General features: G+C 40.7%; 1 protein-coding gene across 22 annotated transcripts in view; it reads left to right on the top strand.

Annotated features, from left to right (window-relative positions):
* The window catches only part of DOCK9 (dedicator of cytokinesis 9), a 289,683-nt gene that overhangs the window by 228,180 nt on the left and 43,417 nt on the right, over window positions 1-18,086 (top strand). For 12 of the 22 annotated variants that reach the window (XM_053217409.1, XM_027065144.2, XM_053217352.1 and 9 more), the window contains exons 34-38: window positions 360-493; window positions 2,511-2,625; window positions 7,491-7,557; window positions 9,398-9,445; window positions 12,281-12,417. In XM_053217409.1, coding sequence (XP_053073384.1) covers window positions 360-493; window positions 2,511-2,625; window positions 7,491-7,557; window positions 9,398-9,445; window positions 12,281-12,417 — 501 coding nt within the window. Of the gene's footprint in view, window positions 1-359; window positions 494-2,510; window positions 2,626-7,490; window positions 7,558-9,397; window positions 9,446-12,280; window positions 12,418-12,928; window positions 12,973-18,086 lie in introns of all 22 variants that reach the window. The other 10 variants (XM_027065148.2, XM_053217375.1, XM_027065145.2 and 7 more) reach the window with 2 other exon arrangements.

Here is an 18,086-nt window from a genome sequence, read left to right as displayed (position 1 = left end):
TTTATTTTTGAGACAGAGAGAGACACAGCATAAGCAGGGAAGGGGCAGAGAGAGAGGGAGACACAGAATGTGAAGCAGGCTCCAGGCTCCTAGCTATCAGCACAGAGCCTGACGCAGGGCTCGAACTCACGAACCGTGAGATCATGACCTGAGCCAAAGTCGGGCGCTTAACCGACTGAGCCACCCAGGCGCCCCATGGTCTGGTTCTTTAAAGGTGAGGTAGTTGAATGCAGTGCTTGAGCCAGCTTCCTAACAGAAGAAACAAGGGCCATAAAAGCAATTTCCCTTAAAGTTCAGCACTTACCTTTATTTTGTTCTGTCTCACCATATCTTTGGTCTTGGATTAAATTTCCCTTTAGCTTCTCCATATACGACGTCAACTCCAAACATCAATAGTGTGAGAAATGCTGATTCGAGAGGATCCCTCATAAGCACAGATTCGGGGAACAGCCTTCCAGAAAGGAATAGTGAGAAAAGCAATTCCCTGGATAAGGTAATTTCTTGTCATCTAACTTAAATATTTCTTAAAACTAATGGATTTAGCACAAAGTAAACCTTGCTTCATGTTCTAGTGTTCAATAAGTGTGACTTTTTTTTTTTAAATAAGTCTATTAACCTGGAGTAGATGATCAGAGTATTATCTAAGGATGGAGCCCATTTCCTGAAACCCCAATTCCTGTTTCCAGGAGTTCAGATAGGGGCAATGTTTATAGTGGAGGACCTTGAGCAAATAGTTTTGGCAGGTTGGACAGGTAGGGAGATCAAAATGCCACTCATTTAAAATGCCCATGGCCTGTCAGAGAATACCATTTATACACAGTTTTCCATACAAATGAGTATTGAGTCCAAAGCCAGCTCCAGAAAAATTAATTCATCATATAGGTGATTCAGGGGTAAGGCTTTATTGAAAACCGTCTCACACTGGTACCCCCAACACAACGCATCCTCCTCGTATTTAACTTTTTTTTCTTGAAATAATCAAGGGTCAGGCTATTTGGAACTTTGTGGGAATGGATAAAGCTTGACTTTAAACCCGGGACAATGGTAGATTGGTTTTGCCTTCACCACCATTTTCCTGAGTTATTTCAAGTTCTAGGCAAGCGCACCACTGAACAGGTGAACCGCTTAGGGATGTACTTCTAGCTCTCAGGCACGTGGAAAATCAGGGTTATAACCATACCTGTACTTCTGTGGCTGGCATTGACACGATTATCCTCCAGTGCCATTCTGTAGAGACGCCAGCATTTCAGTGTGCGTCATGACATACTGACCTTCTCCCTTGACCATGACTTGCCTTCACGTGTAGAGTGAGAAGCCGCTCAGGAGGCATTCCGCTTGCATCATACGCAGTGCTGGAGAGGAGGAAGAGAGCTGCCAGTCAGCCAGGAAAAACCGGGTCACTGTGGATTTTTCCCTTCTAACGATTCCACCTTTGCCAGAGAAAACTCTGCATGCTGCTCCTTCCCTCCCACTGCAAGAAGTCCTGGGTTCTCCTCGTGGCCCTGGCGAAGTGGGTGGGCAAGACGATGCACCCGCACGACACTTTTGCCACTAACTGCACCTGTGTTTCTTCCTATACTAGAAATACTCACACGTGTGTGGTTAGTTAAGCCCATTTATCGTTATTTTTTTTCAATTGCCCCCCAATGCCTTGAATGAAAGATATTTTTAATTGATCTTTCTGCTTTGGTATTTGGCAAAAAAATAATAATAAAATCCTGATTTCGATTGGAAATGTAACTTTGAAGATTTTAAAATCTGTGTTTTTATCAGGAGATGAGATTCTTGTTCTTTTTTTTTTTTTTTTTTTTTAACGTGAACCTGCTGTCTAGTGGCAAAACTGCTCTCACCCTGTGCCCTGCGTGTTCAGAAGTTTGCGGTGTTGGGCTAAGCTGGTGAGGGGATGATCTCATCAATTTAGGGTCTTTGGCCACACTCTGCTGAGCTGTCCCTATTTGGCCCTATTGGGTACCTGCCTATCGCTTTTCCCCAAGGGTGCCCCACGTTGTCAGCTGAATGCCAGTGACTCAGCACCAGGCTTTCGTGGCTGGTACACAGGAGCAGGATAGATTTTATTTGCTCTTTCAGCCACTGGCGTTCTCCTGAGAATATGGTTCCCAACCATATCCTGCAGTGTCTTCTGAAGCATCATTTCTGTGTCTGATCCTAGTACGCATACTTTCTGCATGAGATTGTACTTGGCATTTCAGAACTAAGCTGGTAGCCACAACTATGGTTACCCAGTTTGAAAAGTCCGCGCCTTCTGGCTTGTCTCTTAGGAAAGTATGTGAAAGGAGACGAGTCAGAGCTCCTATGCACCAGCACCTGTGTGTGTATTTGGTGAAGGTGTGCCTGTAGTTTGTTGACAAAGTAGTTATACCTTCCGATTTGTGTGATTTGACTCAGTTCTAAGAGTCTTTCTCTTTCAAGGGAGAAGAATGAACCTAGTTTTGTTTTCCCTGTAATGAAGGATAAAAAAATCACCTGTACTTCCTTTTTTTTTTTTTTAGCACCAGCAAGGTGGCGCTTTGGGAAATTCTGTGGTTCGCTGTGACAAACTTGACCAGTCTGAGATTAAGAGCCTGCTGATGTGTTTCCTCTACATCTTAAAAAGCATGTCTGATGGTAGGTTAAAATAAGGATGTCAGTTTTACTTTCTTTGTTTAGTATTTAGTTTAATTTTTAAAACTTGTAATTGCTTGAAAGGATATAAGGATTTAAAAGGCTTTTCTTCCATGTTTGAAATACATGTTAATTTACTAAATGTAGTAGAAGTAAAAGTCTTAATTTGGAAAAAGATTTTTACTAATTGTTCTAGAAAATGAGTTCTAAAATGTGCATGGGCCATTTAAAAATATTTTTTATTAAACTCAGACGTACCATCTTAAATGAGACAGAAGCAGATAAATGAGGTAGCTTTTGATTTTTTTTTTTTAATTTTATTTGTCCAAACAAACGTACTGGCAACTTGCATAACTTTCTAGTCAGGCTCTTGAATTGGAATATGTAGTATTGGGGGATCTAAGCATCAATTCCATTTAGAGAGTGTGTGACATTCCTGGCTTTAACTGGAAGTGAGATGTGAGTTTTTCGTTTTCTAGTGGAAATAGTAGTATCATAGTAGATTCAGGTTTTTTTTTTTAAGTTTAGTTATTTATTTTTGGAGAGAGCACACGTGTGCATGTTAAGTTTTTTTTTTTAAGTTTAGCTATTTATTTTTGGAGAGAGCACACGTGTGCACGGGTCGAGGAAGGGCAGGGAGATGGAGAGAGAGAGAATCTTAAGAAGGCTCTGTGCTGTCAGTGGGCTTGAATTCATGAACTGTGAGATCATGACCTGGGCTCAAATCAAGAGTCGAGGGGCACCTGGGTGGCTCAGTCAGTTAAGCATCTGACTTCAGCTCCGGTCATGATCTCACAGTTTTTGAGTTCAACCTGACAGTTCAGAGCCTGGAGGCTGTGTCTCCCTCTCCCCCTGACTGAGCTGCCCAGCCACCCCAGTAGGTTAAGTTTCTGAAGGGTTTGAAGACCATATTTTTTTAATAGAATAAAGTTTTAAATATCTGTAATAGACATTTCAACTCTGGTTTTGTCATACGAGCAATCACATGAAATCATGCCATGGTACAAGGTCACATTTCTTAACTTGTTCAAAAATCTTATCCTACTTTCCCTGCAACATATCAGAAAGTTTACTGTGAAGCATATTGAGTGAGCAAAGTCTTTTGAAAACAAAATGTTGAAGGCATCTCGTGCTGCCTGTGTGTGGTGGTAGTAGGTATGGGCGTTAAACACCCAGGGGAAGACATTTCTGTCTAAAAAATAGTTTTACTTTTATATCAAGCTTCCATTTCCATAGCATTAACAGCCTGACCTTAGTACTCAGATGTTAGGAACAGCATACTGTCCTTAAAGTGCTTCAGGACTGGACTATTTTATTTTTCTGTCACCTTTATTTTAAAATAGCTTTAAATAAACAACAGACAAGATTTTCCTTGAGTGATGACCAAATAGCAAAGCACTGGGCACTTACTCTGATATTTGAGCTATAAAATTGAAATTCTTCCCTTAATATCAAAAGTTCTGAACTTTACATCATGGTGGTGAGTGAATCTTATTAGCCAGCCTTGTAATTCTGTTTTTTCCTTTGCTGAAAATTTTCTTTAAAACATTTCAAGTTTCAAATAATAAATATGATATATAACCAGAATGGAACTACTTTTTAAAACCAGAGTATCCAAAATTTTGCATCCAAGTGAAAGTTTTCCGTTAAAGTCAGCACTTTGGAAGGCCATGTGCATACTTGAAAAATGCAACCATCTCTTCAAAAACAGTTTTAGAGCATCTTTTCTAAAAAATTACCTTCAACTTATCAATTTCTTTCCTTTTATAATTTGAATGTTTGTGTGTGTCCTGTTTAAAAAATCCTCATCTACCCCCAGAGTTATGAAGATATTCTTCTACATTTTCTTTAACAGTGGTATTTTATTTAAACTTTCACATTGAAATCTTAACGTCTACCTGGACTTGATTCTTGTGTATGGTATGGGGTGGGGGAGAAATTGCCTTTGGAGTATTCTGCCAGACAGACAACCAAAGTCAACTGTGTAACTCTATAGCTACTCTTTTCCTTATTCCACATTCAAGGAGCACCTTCTATGTGTTGGGCCCTTCCCTCCTTCATAGAGGTTAGTTGTCCTTCCCCCTTTCCTTGGCCAGTAGCCTCAGCCTCAGCCTCAGCCAATAGCCAAAAGGAAAGGCGGCTTGGTGCCTCTTGGCTAGCCAGCCGGTTTTGTCTGATATGTGCTGGGGTTACCAAAGATGTCTGCAGGTTGACCCTGAGAGCCACCCTCCCCCTCCTCCCATGTTCACTTGGCTCTTTGGGTTCTCACCACATGAGGATGGTCAACCTCAAGTAACCAGACTCTGTCCCTCTGGAATCTAAACTCAGAATCCCTGAACCAACCTACTCATTTTACTTGTCTAGTAGACTAAACATGGCTTTTTTTAAAATTAATTTTATTTATTTAAGTAATCTCTGTATCCAGCATGGTGCTTGAACTCAAGCCCCTGAGATCAAGAGTCACATACTCCTTCGACTGAGCCAGCCCAGGCACCCCTTAACGTGGCTTTTAAAATTAGGTGTACTTGGGGCACCTGGATGGCTCAGTTGGTTGAGCGTTCAACTCTTGGTTTTGGCTTAGGTCACGATCTCATGGTTTGTGAGATCAAGCCCTACGTCAGACTACAGACAACATGAAGCCTGCTTGGGATTCTCTGCCCCTCCCCTGTTTGCACCCTCTGTCTCCTTCTCAAAATAGATAAATAAACATTTAAAAACAAACATGAAAATCAGATATACTTGATTTAAATCCCCATCCCACCATGATTCTTCAAGTTGGTAATTGGGAGAATTACTTGACTTCTCTAAGCCTTCATTAGCTTATCTATAAATTGGAATTCTTCCTCTGGCCATGGTGAGAATTCAGATTTGATAGGTATGCAATCATGAGACCACTCAGGAGAGAGCCTGCAAGAGAACAGAGTCACTATATATATATATATATATATATATATATATATATATATATACACACACACATATATATATACACACACATATATATATATACACACACATATATATATATATACACACATATATATATACATATATATATATACGTATATATATATCTCCCTCCCATGGCTTCCCCTGCCTGTCACCATTCTAGACAAGTGTGGACTAAAAAGTCTGCGGCCATGCACCTTCATGAGCCATCAGCATCTCTGCAGACATGCTCTCGCTCACCTCAGGACCCAAGACTCACTGGCTTTTTTTCCTGAGAGAAATCTCTTCACCAATTTCCCAACCGAGACAAAATATAAGAAGCAAAAGTGTTTGGGGCTCCTGGGTGGCTTAGTCGGTTAAGTTTCTGACTTTGACTCAGATCTTGATCTCACAGTGTGTGAGTTCAGGTGCCATGTCAGGCTCTCTGCTGTCCACACAAAGCTCAGAGCCTGCTTCAGATCCTCTCATACCCTCCTCTTTCTCTCCCCCTCCCCCACTCATGTTCTTGCACTCTCTCTCTCAAAAATAAACAGTAAAAAAAAAAGAATGCAAACGTGTTTAACTATCCAATGATAACACTCTTTGTGCAATGCTAAAAAGCTAAGGGTCATACACAGAGAATGCTTCCTATAAATATATTTATAGGATTTGCCTTCACTAAAAATATGCCAGGTCATCTTGATGCAGAGCAGGTATGAGTGTGACTTCTTAATTCAGAGGATACTGAATCATCATGCTGAGAAACAGGAAATTGCATGTTTGGAAAACTATTTGGCAGTATCTGTCAAAATTTTAAATGCACATAACATTTGACATGGCTGTTTCACTTCTAGAATATTTGTCCTATGGATGTAGTTGGACAAGTATGCAAACATCCATGTAAAAGGATGTTCTTCAAACCATAATATAAGGTGGCAAAAGATTAGGGAGAAAAAAACAAGTAAATATCTATCAGTAAGGGACTGGCTAACTCAATCACAGTGCATTCATGGAGAGGAATATGATGCAACTTGGAAAAGATTGGAATTGATCTAGACTATGTTGTTGAATTGAAACCCAAAGGAGAAACAGTGTGTGCAGCATGTATGCCTCCATTTCTGCATGTGTGTGCTAGGAAGAGGGTACTGAAGTACATACAAGAATTTTCAACAGATTCCTTACTGGAGAGAGATTGTGTAGTAAGCAAAGAGAGAGCCTAATTTGAGATTATATGCCTACTTGTATTCTTTGAAATTTCTGGTCCATTTAAGAGCACATTATATATAACTTAAATGTGTACTATAAAGGAAACTGGGTGGCTGAGTCGTTTGAACATCCAACTCTTGATTTTAGCTCAGGTTGTGATCCCAGCGTTGTGGGATCAAGCCCTGTGTCAGGCTCAGTGTGAAGCCTGCTTAAAACTTTCTCTCTCTCTCTCTCTCTGCCCCTCTCCCTCACTCATGCTCTCTCTCTCAAATGAAAAAAAAAAAAAAGGGATGTGAGGGTTATCTGGCTGTGACATCTGTCACCCCATTGATCGCCAGGATTGATTTGGCCAATCTGGCTGGCTAGGTGGGTGTCCCCTTCCTCCCTCCCTGCTCCATGTGTGTCCCTCCCAAAGCTGTGCGCTTGGTCAAAGAGGACGACCCTCCCTGACAGAGGAGGACCATTCTTGGGTCAAAGGTATATGATAGCTGTGCTTCCCTGCTGGAACCTCCAGACAAGCTCTCAAGGTCTATTTGTGGGAGAATGTAGGAGAGTCCAGCTTCCAAGACTCCAGACACATCCAAATGAGGTGCTGCACATGGCAGTCAACCTTTGGGGGCTAAAAAAAAATATATATATATATACACACACACACACACACACACACACACACACACACACACGTGCATGTAATACACATCGTGATTCTGACCAAATTAATGTTTATCTTCTAGATGCTTTGTTTACGTATTGGAACAAGGCTTCAACATCTGAACTTATGGATTTTTTTACAATATCTGAGTGAGTAGTTTTGTTTTGCTCATTGATTTTTTTTTAATCTTTATTTTTCCTGGCTGATTAAGAGGTGTGAGCAATACAATGTAGTTGAACCTGGAATGCTGTATACTCACACTTAGTTTTGAGCTCTTTCTCCTGGACCCGACCCCAGCACTTGCTCTCAGGAGCACATGACTCAGTGGGCAGTGACCAAACCTGAATTATTAGAGATATTGTTGTTATAGATGAGAGCTAACTGTGTGTATAAGTCATTTTAATAAGATAGCACAATTTATTAGCCGAATTGGGTGGATGCTACATTTCTAAATTGAATCTAATTTAGTTCAAGCAGTTGTGAAAACTGAGACAGAAAAATAACTATGATTTTGAAATATAAGTGAAATCTCACATTTTATCTATATTATCTCATTTTATCTCTTTAATTTACATTTCTGATTTCCTATAAACTCTACTTTAAAAAACACAGATTCACAGTCCCTTGTCCAAATGATTTTCCAAATCCAGAATTTATTAGATTTTTAGAAAATGTACATATACAGCATATTCTGTAACACCCCAGCGGGGTCTCAGACAGCACCCCACAATTAAACACATTATTGCTTCTGCAGTAAAAAAACTTTCTGCAGCACTATGATTGTTCACAATAATGGGGTAAGTTATAACTATAAGTAGCTTTAGATCTTTTTAGTTGGGGTCATGATTTTGCTGCAAATGTATTTGCTTAAACTCAGGTGGAAACCTATGGTGTTCAGAACTTTGTGCATTTTGGATTGTGGCCTTGGTTCATAGTCTCGGGATTGTTCTCTCTGCTGAGTTAAAGGTGGGAGAGACAGATGGGATTCAGCACCAGAAGAACATACTGGACATTATTGTGGCTGCTTCTTATTAAATACATGATTTTTAAAACTATCAGTGTTGTGGATATATTACAGCAAACCAAAAAACTGGATACTGGGTGTCTGTAAGGGACTAGTCCATCTACAAAACCCAAAGGAGGGAGCTCCTTACTCAGAGGACAAATACACAGTTTAGAAGAGTGCACCAGTGTCTAGGTTTTCCATCCTGATTTCTTTTTTTTTTTTAATTTTTTTCAATGTTTATTTATTTTTGAGAGAGACAGATACAGAGACAGAGCATGAGCGGGGGAGGGGCAGAGAGAGAGGGAGACACAGAATCTGAAGCAGGCTCCAGGCTCTGAGCTGTCAGCACAGAGCCTGATGTAGGGAGTGAACCCATGAAGTAAGAGATCATGACCTGAGCCGAAGTCGGACGCTTAAGTGACTGAGCCCCCCCAGGCGCCCCTCCGTTGTGATTTCTATGGCAAACTGCCTGAGTCAGCGTCCAGACCCTGAGTCTGTGGACAGCCCTGTTGGTCCCAGCCTCTCTGTGACTCTGACCATGCAGCACAGTACCGACAGCAGCACAACAAGGGTAGGTTAGTAACCGTCTCTGGGCGAGAGGGACCTTCCTGAGAATTTCTGAGCCCCAGAAGCAAGAGGCTAGTGGTAGGTGTAAGAGTTTAGTAAATGTTCTTGTTGATGGGGTTTTTTTTTCAATTTTTTTTAGATGTTTTTATTTATTTTTGAAGGAGAGACAGAGCATGAGCAGGGGAGGAGCAGAGAGAGAGGGAGACATAGAATTTGAAGCAGGCTCCAGGCTCTAAGCTGTCAGCACAGAGCCCGATGCGGGGCTCGAACTCACGAGCTGTGAGATCATGACCTGAGCTGAAGTCAGACGCTTAACTGACTGAGCCACCCAGGCGCCCCTGATGGGCTTAACTAAAACAGCGTATTGACGACAGTTATTTTCCCGTTTTTCTAATAATCTTTCATCCCGTCTGCAGAGTCTGCTTGCACCAGTTCCAGTACATGGGGAAGCGATACATAGCCAGGTACTGTGGGGGTTTGGTCTGAACTGTGTATCATTCTCCGTGTCACTTGGATCTGAATGTGTGGGAATCGTCATCTGTGATGATTGGCAGTTGGAATTCTCATAAACAGCCGTGATGTCTTTGGATTGCTGCCATCAAATCTGGTAGCATCTTCCGCCTACATTCCCACACTCCTTCTGTCTCATTTTGCCTCATGCACATCTCTTGGAAGGATTTCCCTTCATGGCCTGCTGCTGCTCTCGTACACTTCCTTCCAAGTTCTACCCCCCACCCCAGCCATGTTCTCTTCCTTCCATGTCCCCTTTCTCTTCTCCCAGCCCCTCCTGGTGTGTCTCCTTGCTCTTTTCTTCTTCTTCAGTGGTTTCCCCTTTCCCTGTTTGACTTTCAAAGGTCATTTTTTACCATTCCTTCTCCAGACTACAAAGGTGTTAATTTCTCATATAACCACTCCCTTTTTTAAAAAATGTATTAAATGCTTATTCTTTATTTTTGAGAGAGAGAGACAGACAGAGTGCAAGCAGGGGAGGGGCAGAGAGAGAGGGAGACACAGAATCCGAAGTAGGCTCCAGGCTCAGAGCTGTCAGCACAGAGCCTGACACGGGGCTCGAACTCATGAACCACGAGATCATGACCTAAACCGAAGTCAGACACTTACGTGACTGAGCCACCCAGGTGCGCCCCGCCTTTTTTTCTTAATGAAAGAGTGTTTTCAGTCCATCTCAGATTTGTTTAGACTTCCACAAAAACCATCTCTAAAATTTTTTTCTCTAACTAAGCTGACCATGCTCTACTATTGTCCGGCCGGGGCTCTTTGCTGAGTATCATACATCCTCATTGCCCTGCCCCACACCATACTCTCAGATCCATCCTGAACTCGAGGAGACCTGGAAACTCTGCTGAGGGACAGCCACGCAGGTCCTTCTTGGAAGCATTTCCTCAGAGCACATCTTGTCATTACCAAGTTCTTACTCCCGCCCTATACCCACTCTCAGTGTGTCTGTATTTGTTTTTGTCTGTGTTGCGTATTCCGTGATAATGTATCTGTAGGGTCTTGGTCTAAGTATCCTATTTTTCTATTGTTACTGTTTTTAGCAGTTGATTTAAAGTAAACATATTTACATTGTAAAAAAAACTTTAAAATTTAGTAGTAATTGAGGGTTTTTTCTCTTATCTATGATTCTGTTTTACAGCAATGAAATGGGAAAGAGATTTTTAAGAACTGTTTGAATGTGAAGATTTTACTTTTTATGTTAACATTGTTCTTTTCTTGGGATATTTGAGAAATGTCCAGAATTATGTTTTATGTTCATTGAAAGGTTGTGGTTTTTTTTTAAAGAAAACTTAGCATATTTTATTCTTTTATCCTATTAATATTTTTTATTTTTAACTGAAATGCAGCGGCACTTACAAGTTCTCTAATTTTAGCTGTTATTTTTTATTGTAACAGTAATTTTTACATTTGCACTTTTGAGTACCAAAAGCAAGTATATACAAGGTGACCTTATACAGTAATGCCTCCCACCTTGATTTTATTCGCTTTGACTTTGTCCCGTGAAAATGGGCAGACACATATATTGCTGGCACTGTGCCCAGCAAGCTTCACAGCCTCCTTGAAGTAACTGTCACCTACATCACAAGATGGCATTTGGAGAGTGTTGTGCAAAATAGGATGAAATGCCACAGAACTGAACATGGTGAATGTGGGAAGCCGAAGATTTCTGTCCCAACAAAATATTTTAGAATTGGGTTTTGTGTAACTGTTAACTTGTAATGGCTGTAAATTTAATTAAGAAAAGAAAAAAAAAAGGTCTTCTGACTTTATAAGCACCCTGTATATATTTGCATATAGAAGTATGCTTCCTCGGACTATCCTAAAACCAGATGGGCATAGGAAGGCAGGAGTGGAAGGTAGTGTTACTTGTTACGTGCCCTGTGGCGAGCTGTGTGCCCTGCCGTATGGAAAATTTTGCCGTGGTCTCTGCTACACGTGAAAAAGGTCCTGAGCAGTAGTGTAAACGCTCTCGGTGTCTGCTCTCCGTGGCAGTCCGGTCTGATGACTACTGTGCCTTCTCATCACGTCAGTCTGAAATCACCCAGCAGCATGTTGCCCGATGACGCTCCGTGCATGCCCTGTCCTACTCCACACAATAACACAGGGAGGGAGACCGTTGGCTACGGGATGGGCGACAGGTGTCATTCCAGCACGGGTCTCATTTTTCATCTGCTCTGGTGATGGTACACAGTAGGAAGTTTAGCTGTTTGATTGCTAACCCAGATCACTTTTCTATTTTCTTTACTTGACTGCTGACAAGTTTAACAAAGTGTGTGGCTCTTCTCCTTCCTGCCTGGGTAAGAATAAAGGTGTTAAAACCGCCTCATATAATCCTTCTCATTGCATGTTTGTTCTCTGCTTCTTCCAATGCATTATTTTCATTAAAGAATTTTTTTTTTTTTTTTTTTTGCTCTTTAATAACCTTTTTAACCCGAAAAGGTTCGTGGTGTTTGGCAGTTGTCAGAACGCTAATCTTTAGCACCACCTCAGACAGATGCTCAAATTTTTTAAAAGCAGCATCTCTAAAGTACTTTCTAGAACTGGAAAGTTCCCTGCTTCAGCTTGGTTTTTGCTTCTTTGTCGTCAGGTGCTTTGCTGTGAACCCTTTTAGAGCTGAGGCCTGTGTGTGCGTCTCTGGCTCCTCTGGCCCCAGAAGGCTGCGCTGCACGTGGCTGGCGTGTGGCCGTCCCTTGTGCTGTGTCCTGGCCTCACTAACCCTCCTCGTCCTGCTGCAGTGTAACAAGTCTAACTTTTGCTTCTATCCCATTTCACTCATGTTGCAGGAACCAGGAGGGGTTGGGACCCATAGTTCATGATCGAAAGTCTCAGACATTGCCTGTTTCCCGTAACAGAACAGGAATGATGCATGCCAGATTGCAGCAGCTGGGCAGCCTGGATAACTCTCTCACTTTTAACCACAGTAAGTCCCATGACATGCCATCGTAACAGCCAGCCATCTCATGTGACACCTCAGAGGGGAGAGCCCCAGGCCGCACTGCGCCACATCACCAACCTGACTTTTCTTCCAGCTCAGAGCAAGTGGGATGAAGAGTTCATGGCGAAATCCCCTTCTTTGAAGGAGAGTGACATAATGCGGAACGTGGTCAGCTACGGCATTAGACCTGAAAGTGTCCCAACCCCTCCGTTCAGTATTTTTTAACGTAAAATTTGGCAGGTTTGACAGCCAAACATTCTCTTGATATTTTTAACTTAATACTTGCATTTTCCCTCTGGAAGTCCTGAGGACATCTGGAACAGGTCCCTTTCACTCTTCTGAGCCCATGCATGTAACTGATCACGTGTCCACATTCTGACATTCCAGCTTTGAATGTATGTTAATCCTTAAACTGCTGTGAAAACATAAAGCCCATGAATCAATTTGTGAGGGTGTGGAAAAGCCAATAACAAAGTGACTTTTTCTGTGTTTTCAGTGTGAGAAAGATATCAAGTGTGCTTGGAATTTCTGTAGACAATGGTAAGATTTAATCAGGTTGGAGTCTGCTTATGAGGCCGCTTCACTTGCAAACTGAGACCTTTTCGTTCATCTTGCCTTCCTAACTTTGGGGCTTTCTAACTTCACAGTAGAGATTCTACCAAAAAGGGGGAGCATAGTTTTAATTTACTTTTTTCAAATCACCAGAGGGGACATGGCATCATGTACTAGTTCTAGAAACATGTACATGTTTCATCTTTCTAAGGGTTTCTCAAAGCAGAAAACCTAAAAGAATACCAGCCATGCAGTATTTTAAAAACTAATGGCGATCATTTATAATAAATACCATTTCTGTTAATGACATGTTCTCTGAATTGTTTCATCTTTTCTCCAGGTATAATGTAGCTAGTTGTTTAATCTAGACAATTATTTGTTCTCATTCCATGTCTTTAATGTAGTTATTAATATCTTCTCATCATTTCTAATCATAGGAATTGCACTCATTGTGATCTTCATACCTCTTTCTTAATATAGGCTAAGAGTAAAGACAATATTCTCAATACTTTAAGTTGGTAGTAGTTCAGAGTAAGAAGGCCAAGGAATCGAAATATATAACAGCTGTCCCCTCTTCCACACCAACGAAGTTAAATGCAATGGGCATAGACTCTCTATAAAATTCTAAGCTTAATATAGATCCGTATTATGTTTGCCTGCCACACACTGAATTGGTAGCTTTCAAGAGCTAGATCTGAGTCCTATATTCAGCTGCAGGACGTATATTAGTAACACATCTAAGGCCACAGCACTTCATTGTTTCACCTCTTGTCTGTTAGGGCTTTTTCTAGCTCTGTAGCCAAGGGGTTGAAACAAACAAAACAAAAAATTTTGTTGTTTTTCGTTTTCATTTCCCATTTAGCAAACAGAAATTAAATTCCCATTGTTCTGCAGAAGTTGCTACACTGCCTTTGTGCAGATTATAACACAGGGACTACCTCACCATCAGTTGAAATAAATACTTAAACTTTAAAGCACTTTAAAAAATAAGTCAACAGACCAAGTCCCCGCCTCCAAAGAATCATTCAGGAAACACAGAAAACAAAAGTCAAGTGAATGATCAGCACATGAATAAATAACCTTAATCCACTAAGAACTACGGCAGCTTCTCCCACTGCAAACAGATTTTGCAATGGTGGCTTGAATTGGAGGGGAGAGACAGCTGGCTGTGTTTTGCAGCCAAGGACCATATTGCTAACGTGGTTGATATCCATCCTCTCTTCCTGCTACCCACGGAGAGCCCGTCCTTCCTGCCTCTCTCCTCTTTCTTCCCATAGTTTCTGCTTCAGTCAGTTTTCAGTGACACCATCCTCCATCAGAGCTTCTCCTTCTGCCTTCCCAATAAACAGTGTGTAACTGATTCTTTGAGCCTTCTCCTGTGTTCCTACAATTCCTGCTCATCCCAAATTGGTTCTGGTGTCTCACAGTCCTTGCGTCTTCTTCAAGAACTCAGTCTTCATTTACAACTCTAAATCTGATGATGTATTTGGGTGGTGTCAGCCTTTCCCTCTGTTAGCTTTTTGAGCTCCAAATTGTCAGTTTGCCCAGAAGCCACAGAGAAGTATGTGCTATATGTATACATGTGTATGTGTGTGAGCATGTATATGTATATACACATACATGATTATTTTCACACCTGTACCTGGGTGTTCTGTGGGAAGTCTGTAGGTATATATGTCTTCCTAAAAAATTCTTCTTTAACAATGAATACAGTACCTTCTGTTGGACCATCCAATATATGACATAGATCCAGTATGTGAGAGATTTGTAGGGTGCCAGAGTCTAAAATGAATTTATTTTAGAAAAGAATAAAAATAGAAAGAGTCCCCCATACACCACCTGCATTTTTTGTTTTGCCTTTTTCTTTGAGGAAAGGCTTTGCCAGGCCTCAGCTTGACCAGCAGGGAGCAGCAGAAGACCACAGGAAATTTAATTCAATGGAGGCCAACTTTCATGCCCCCATTAGCATATCCATGTAGGACGTGGGAAAGGACACCATATGCAGTACTCATGTCACCGTGGCAGGTTCTTACTCTTGGATTTTGATAGGAAACAATGAAAATTACAAATCCTACTGTGCTCAAAATAGTCTTTAACTATTTCAAAAAAAAAAAAAAAACACTCAAAAGATACAGAGAGGTTCATTAACTTTGAGTCATTACCCAGGTACATGAAAAGTAAATGTGTATAACATTAACACATTGACCTTTTTATTGTAAAGTACCTCCATTGTGTGTCAACAGAAGATATTTGTGTCAAATGGTATATTGAGAGTGATAGCTGCATATAGAGTATTTTATATAAGCCAAGCTATGAGAGGGAAGCTAAGTGAAACACGTTTGCAAATAGGTCATACATGTGCAAAACATATAAAATAACACCTTGCATTTACTTTGATGTTATATGTTGCCCTAGGAATATATTAAATCTATTTGTATGAGAATTCATATTTCCCACTGGTATGAGGGGGGGAAAGCCAGCAAGAGGTAGAAACACTTCAAGAAAACCTGTGTTTCATATAATCCAGTATAAGAGAGAGTTCAAGGTCATGGAGTAAGTTGCAGAGAATTAGATTTCAGGTCATTGTGCAAAAGCATTTTCTAACTGAACTGCCCATTAGCTAATGTGGGCACTTGGAGCTGGAGGTGTGAAAACAGAGACTGGATGAAGACCCACTGGGGGTATTGTCCAGGTCACTTAAACATCACAAGAGAAGGTGAGGAGTTGGACGAGTGGGTTTGTAAGACCCCATCTAACTCTGGAATTCTTTGATGTCTATGAAGTACAAGTAAGAAAATGAGTATCAGTGATAAAGTTCCTTGATATAATATTAAATTAATAGGAAAAATGCAGAGAATGCATATATCCTCTGAAGTAAAATTAATATTTTTCAAAAGGTTTTAAGCCTGGCAATATATTTTTTAAAATAGGTAAAAATGGACTTGGATGCTTTGAAGGCATATATATACTCAAGATAGTAAATGAAATGTTTGTTTATAAAGCCACTTTTTTTTATTCTGAGACAGGTTCCTTTTTTGAGAAATACATTTTTGCACATTTTCTAGCATTTATAATATCAGGGTATATCTTTGAGTTATAACAGACCTATCTTACACCTGTATCTTACCTAGTACATCTAATATGGCAGTCAGTCATTGGTACTTCTTGTAATTGATGGGGTTTCAGAACTCAAAGTCTGGCAAAATGCCTATTCAAAGTCAGTCATGTTTATGTTTTTAATACCCTTAAAAAGGACTTTAAATTAAAATGTATGCATAAACCAAGTGTTTTCCCAGTTTGAGATGTAAATCCCATAACAGGTACTATTTTCAGACACCGCTCAACATTAGGTTGAGGCATTGGTCAGAGAGAGCAGATGGCATAACAATTTCCTCTAGTATAAACTGAGATTTTAGACTCATTCCACAAATCATTTTGAGCATATTTGTTTTTGTGTGTGAGTGTGTGAATCAGAGGACAGACAGCAAGATCACATAAGTTTTGCCTGGGAATATTATTCCTTATTTCTACTGTTTCCTCTCTGCTCATTTGTGAGGAAAACCTTTTTAGCAGTAAAAATGGGATGGAGATGAACAATAGATGATGTAGGGGTTGGTCCACCTGATACATTGCAAAAATACGTGCAGTTAGTAAACGCTGGAGACCATGAGTTAATATACCTGGGAGACTGGATCTTCAACATTTGGGGACTTCTTTTTTTTCTTAATTAATCAGTTAATTTATTTTTAAATTTACATCTAAGTTAGCAAATAGTGCAAAATGATTTCAGGAGTAGATTCCAGTGATTCATCCCCTGTGTATAACACCCAGTGCTCCTCCCAAGTGTCTTCTTTAATGCCCCTTACCCATTTAGCCCATCCCCCTACCCGCAACCCCTCCAGCAACCCTCAGCTTGTTCTCTGTATTTTAGAGTCTCTTGTGAACATTTGGGGACTTCTTTTAGCAAGAAGATTCCTTGTCATTTAGTAGTATTTACATTTTTCTCATAAAATGTATTGTTTTTTGGATTTATATTATATGGGCCAGAGGGAAAAAAATTAACGATAAAAACAAGAATTCTGGTTTCATAAAGGGTAAGGGCAGCTGTTGAAAAGAAAGTGCCCCCTATGAGACTACATATCTGACTTCTTCAAGCTCGAATGTCCTCTCATGTTTGGAAAAGGCATGTAGCTGTGTCCCTCCCACCACATCACCTCTGATGTCATGGCAGTGGAGAGGGGGGGAGACAGTTTACACATGTGGTCAGCATTATTCAGTCAAGCTGTTCTAGTAACAGTTTATTAAACAGAGCAAGGTTAATTAAGTCTAACAGAGCAGATGACATTAGATAGGGGAAGAAATCTCATCCCTGGCCTCTGAGTGTTTAAAAGATTTGGGGATTCTGGAATAAATCCTTTATCATAGAGTGACATCAGAACAAAAAGTGTGTAAATAAGAGCAGTCCATGATGTGCATGCCAAAGATGGCACACTGGGGAAGGGAGGAAGTCCTCCTCTCCCTGACCAGCCTGGATGAAGACAGTCAGTGCCCCAAGCGCTGTCCCCTGGGGAAAATCAGTAGGGTTGGTTAACACAGCACTTCTTGCTTGCTGGGGTCAGAATCCACTTAATCAGCTTCAGTGAGTTGCTGACCAGTACCTTAAGAACTTGCTTTTTCTCTTACGATCACTTTTTGGATATACCAAGTCAGTTCATTTCCTATGGTGACCGCTGACTAAAGCCTTCCCTCGTGCACGGCTTTGTTCCAGGTGTTGAGACAAGCCTTCTCCACAGGAGCATCTCTCAGTAAACTGTCCCTGCAGTGTCTACCACTTACATAACCTCTCCATGCTGCCCCTTACTTTTAGGGACTTTTTAATAACACCAGCTCAGGAATCCTGCTGATTCCTTTTTTTCTTTTTTCTTTTTTTAATTTACATCCAAGTTAGTTAGCATATAGTGCAACAATGATTTCAGGAGTAGATTCCTCAATGCCGCTTACCCATTTAGCCCAGCCCCCCTCCCACAACCCTTCCAATAATCCTCTGTTTTGAGAGGAGGGCTTAACAAAAAGCAAAATTATAACCAACTGTGGCTTAAAAA

This window comes from Acinonyx jubatus, chromosome A1 (genome assembly GCF_027475565.1).
Source record: "Acinonyx jubatus isolate Ajub_Pintada_27869175 chromosome A1, VMU_Ajub_asm_v1.0, whole genome shotgun sequence".
Lineage (NCBI taxonomy): Eukaryota > Metazoa > Chordata > Mammalia > Carnivora > Felidae > Acinonyx > Acinonyx jubatus.
This window is presented reverse-complemented; position numbering and strand designations above follow the sequence as displayed.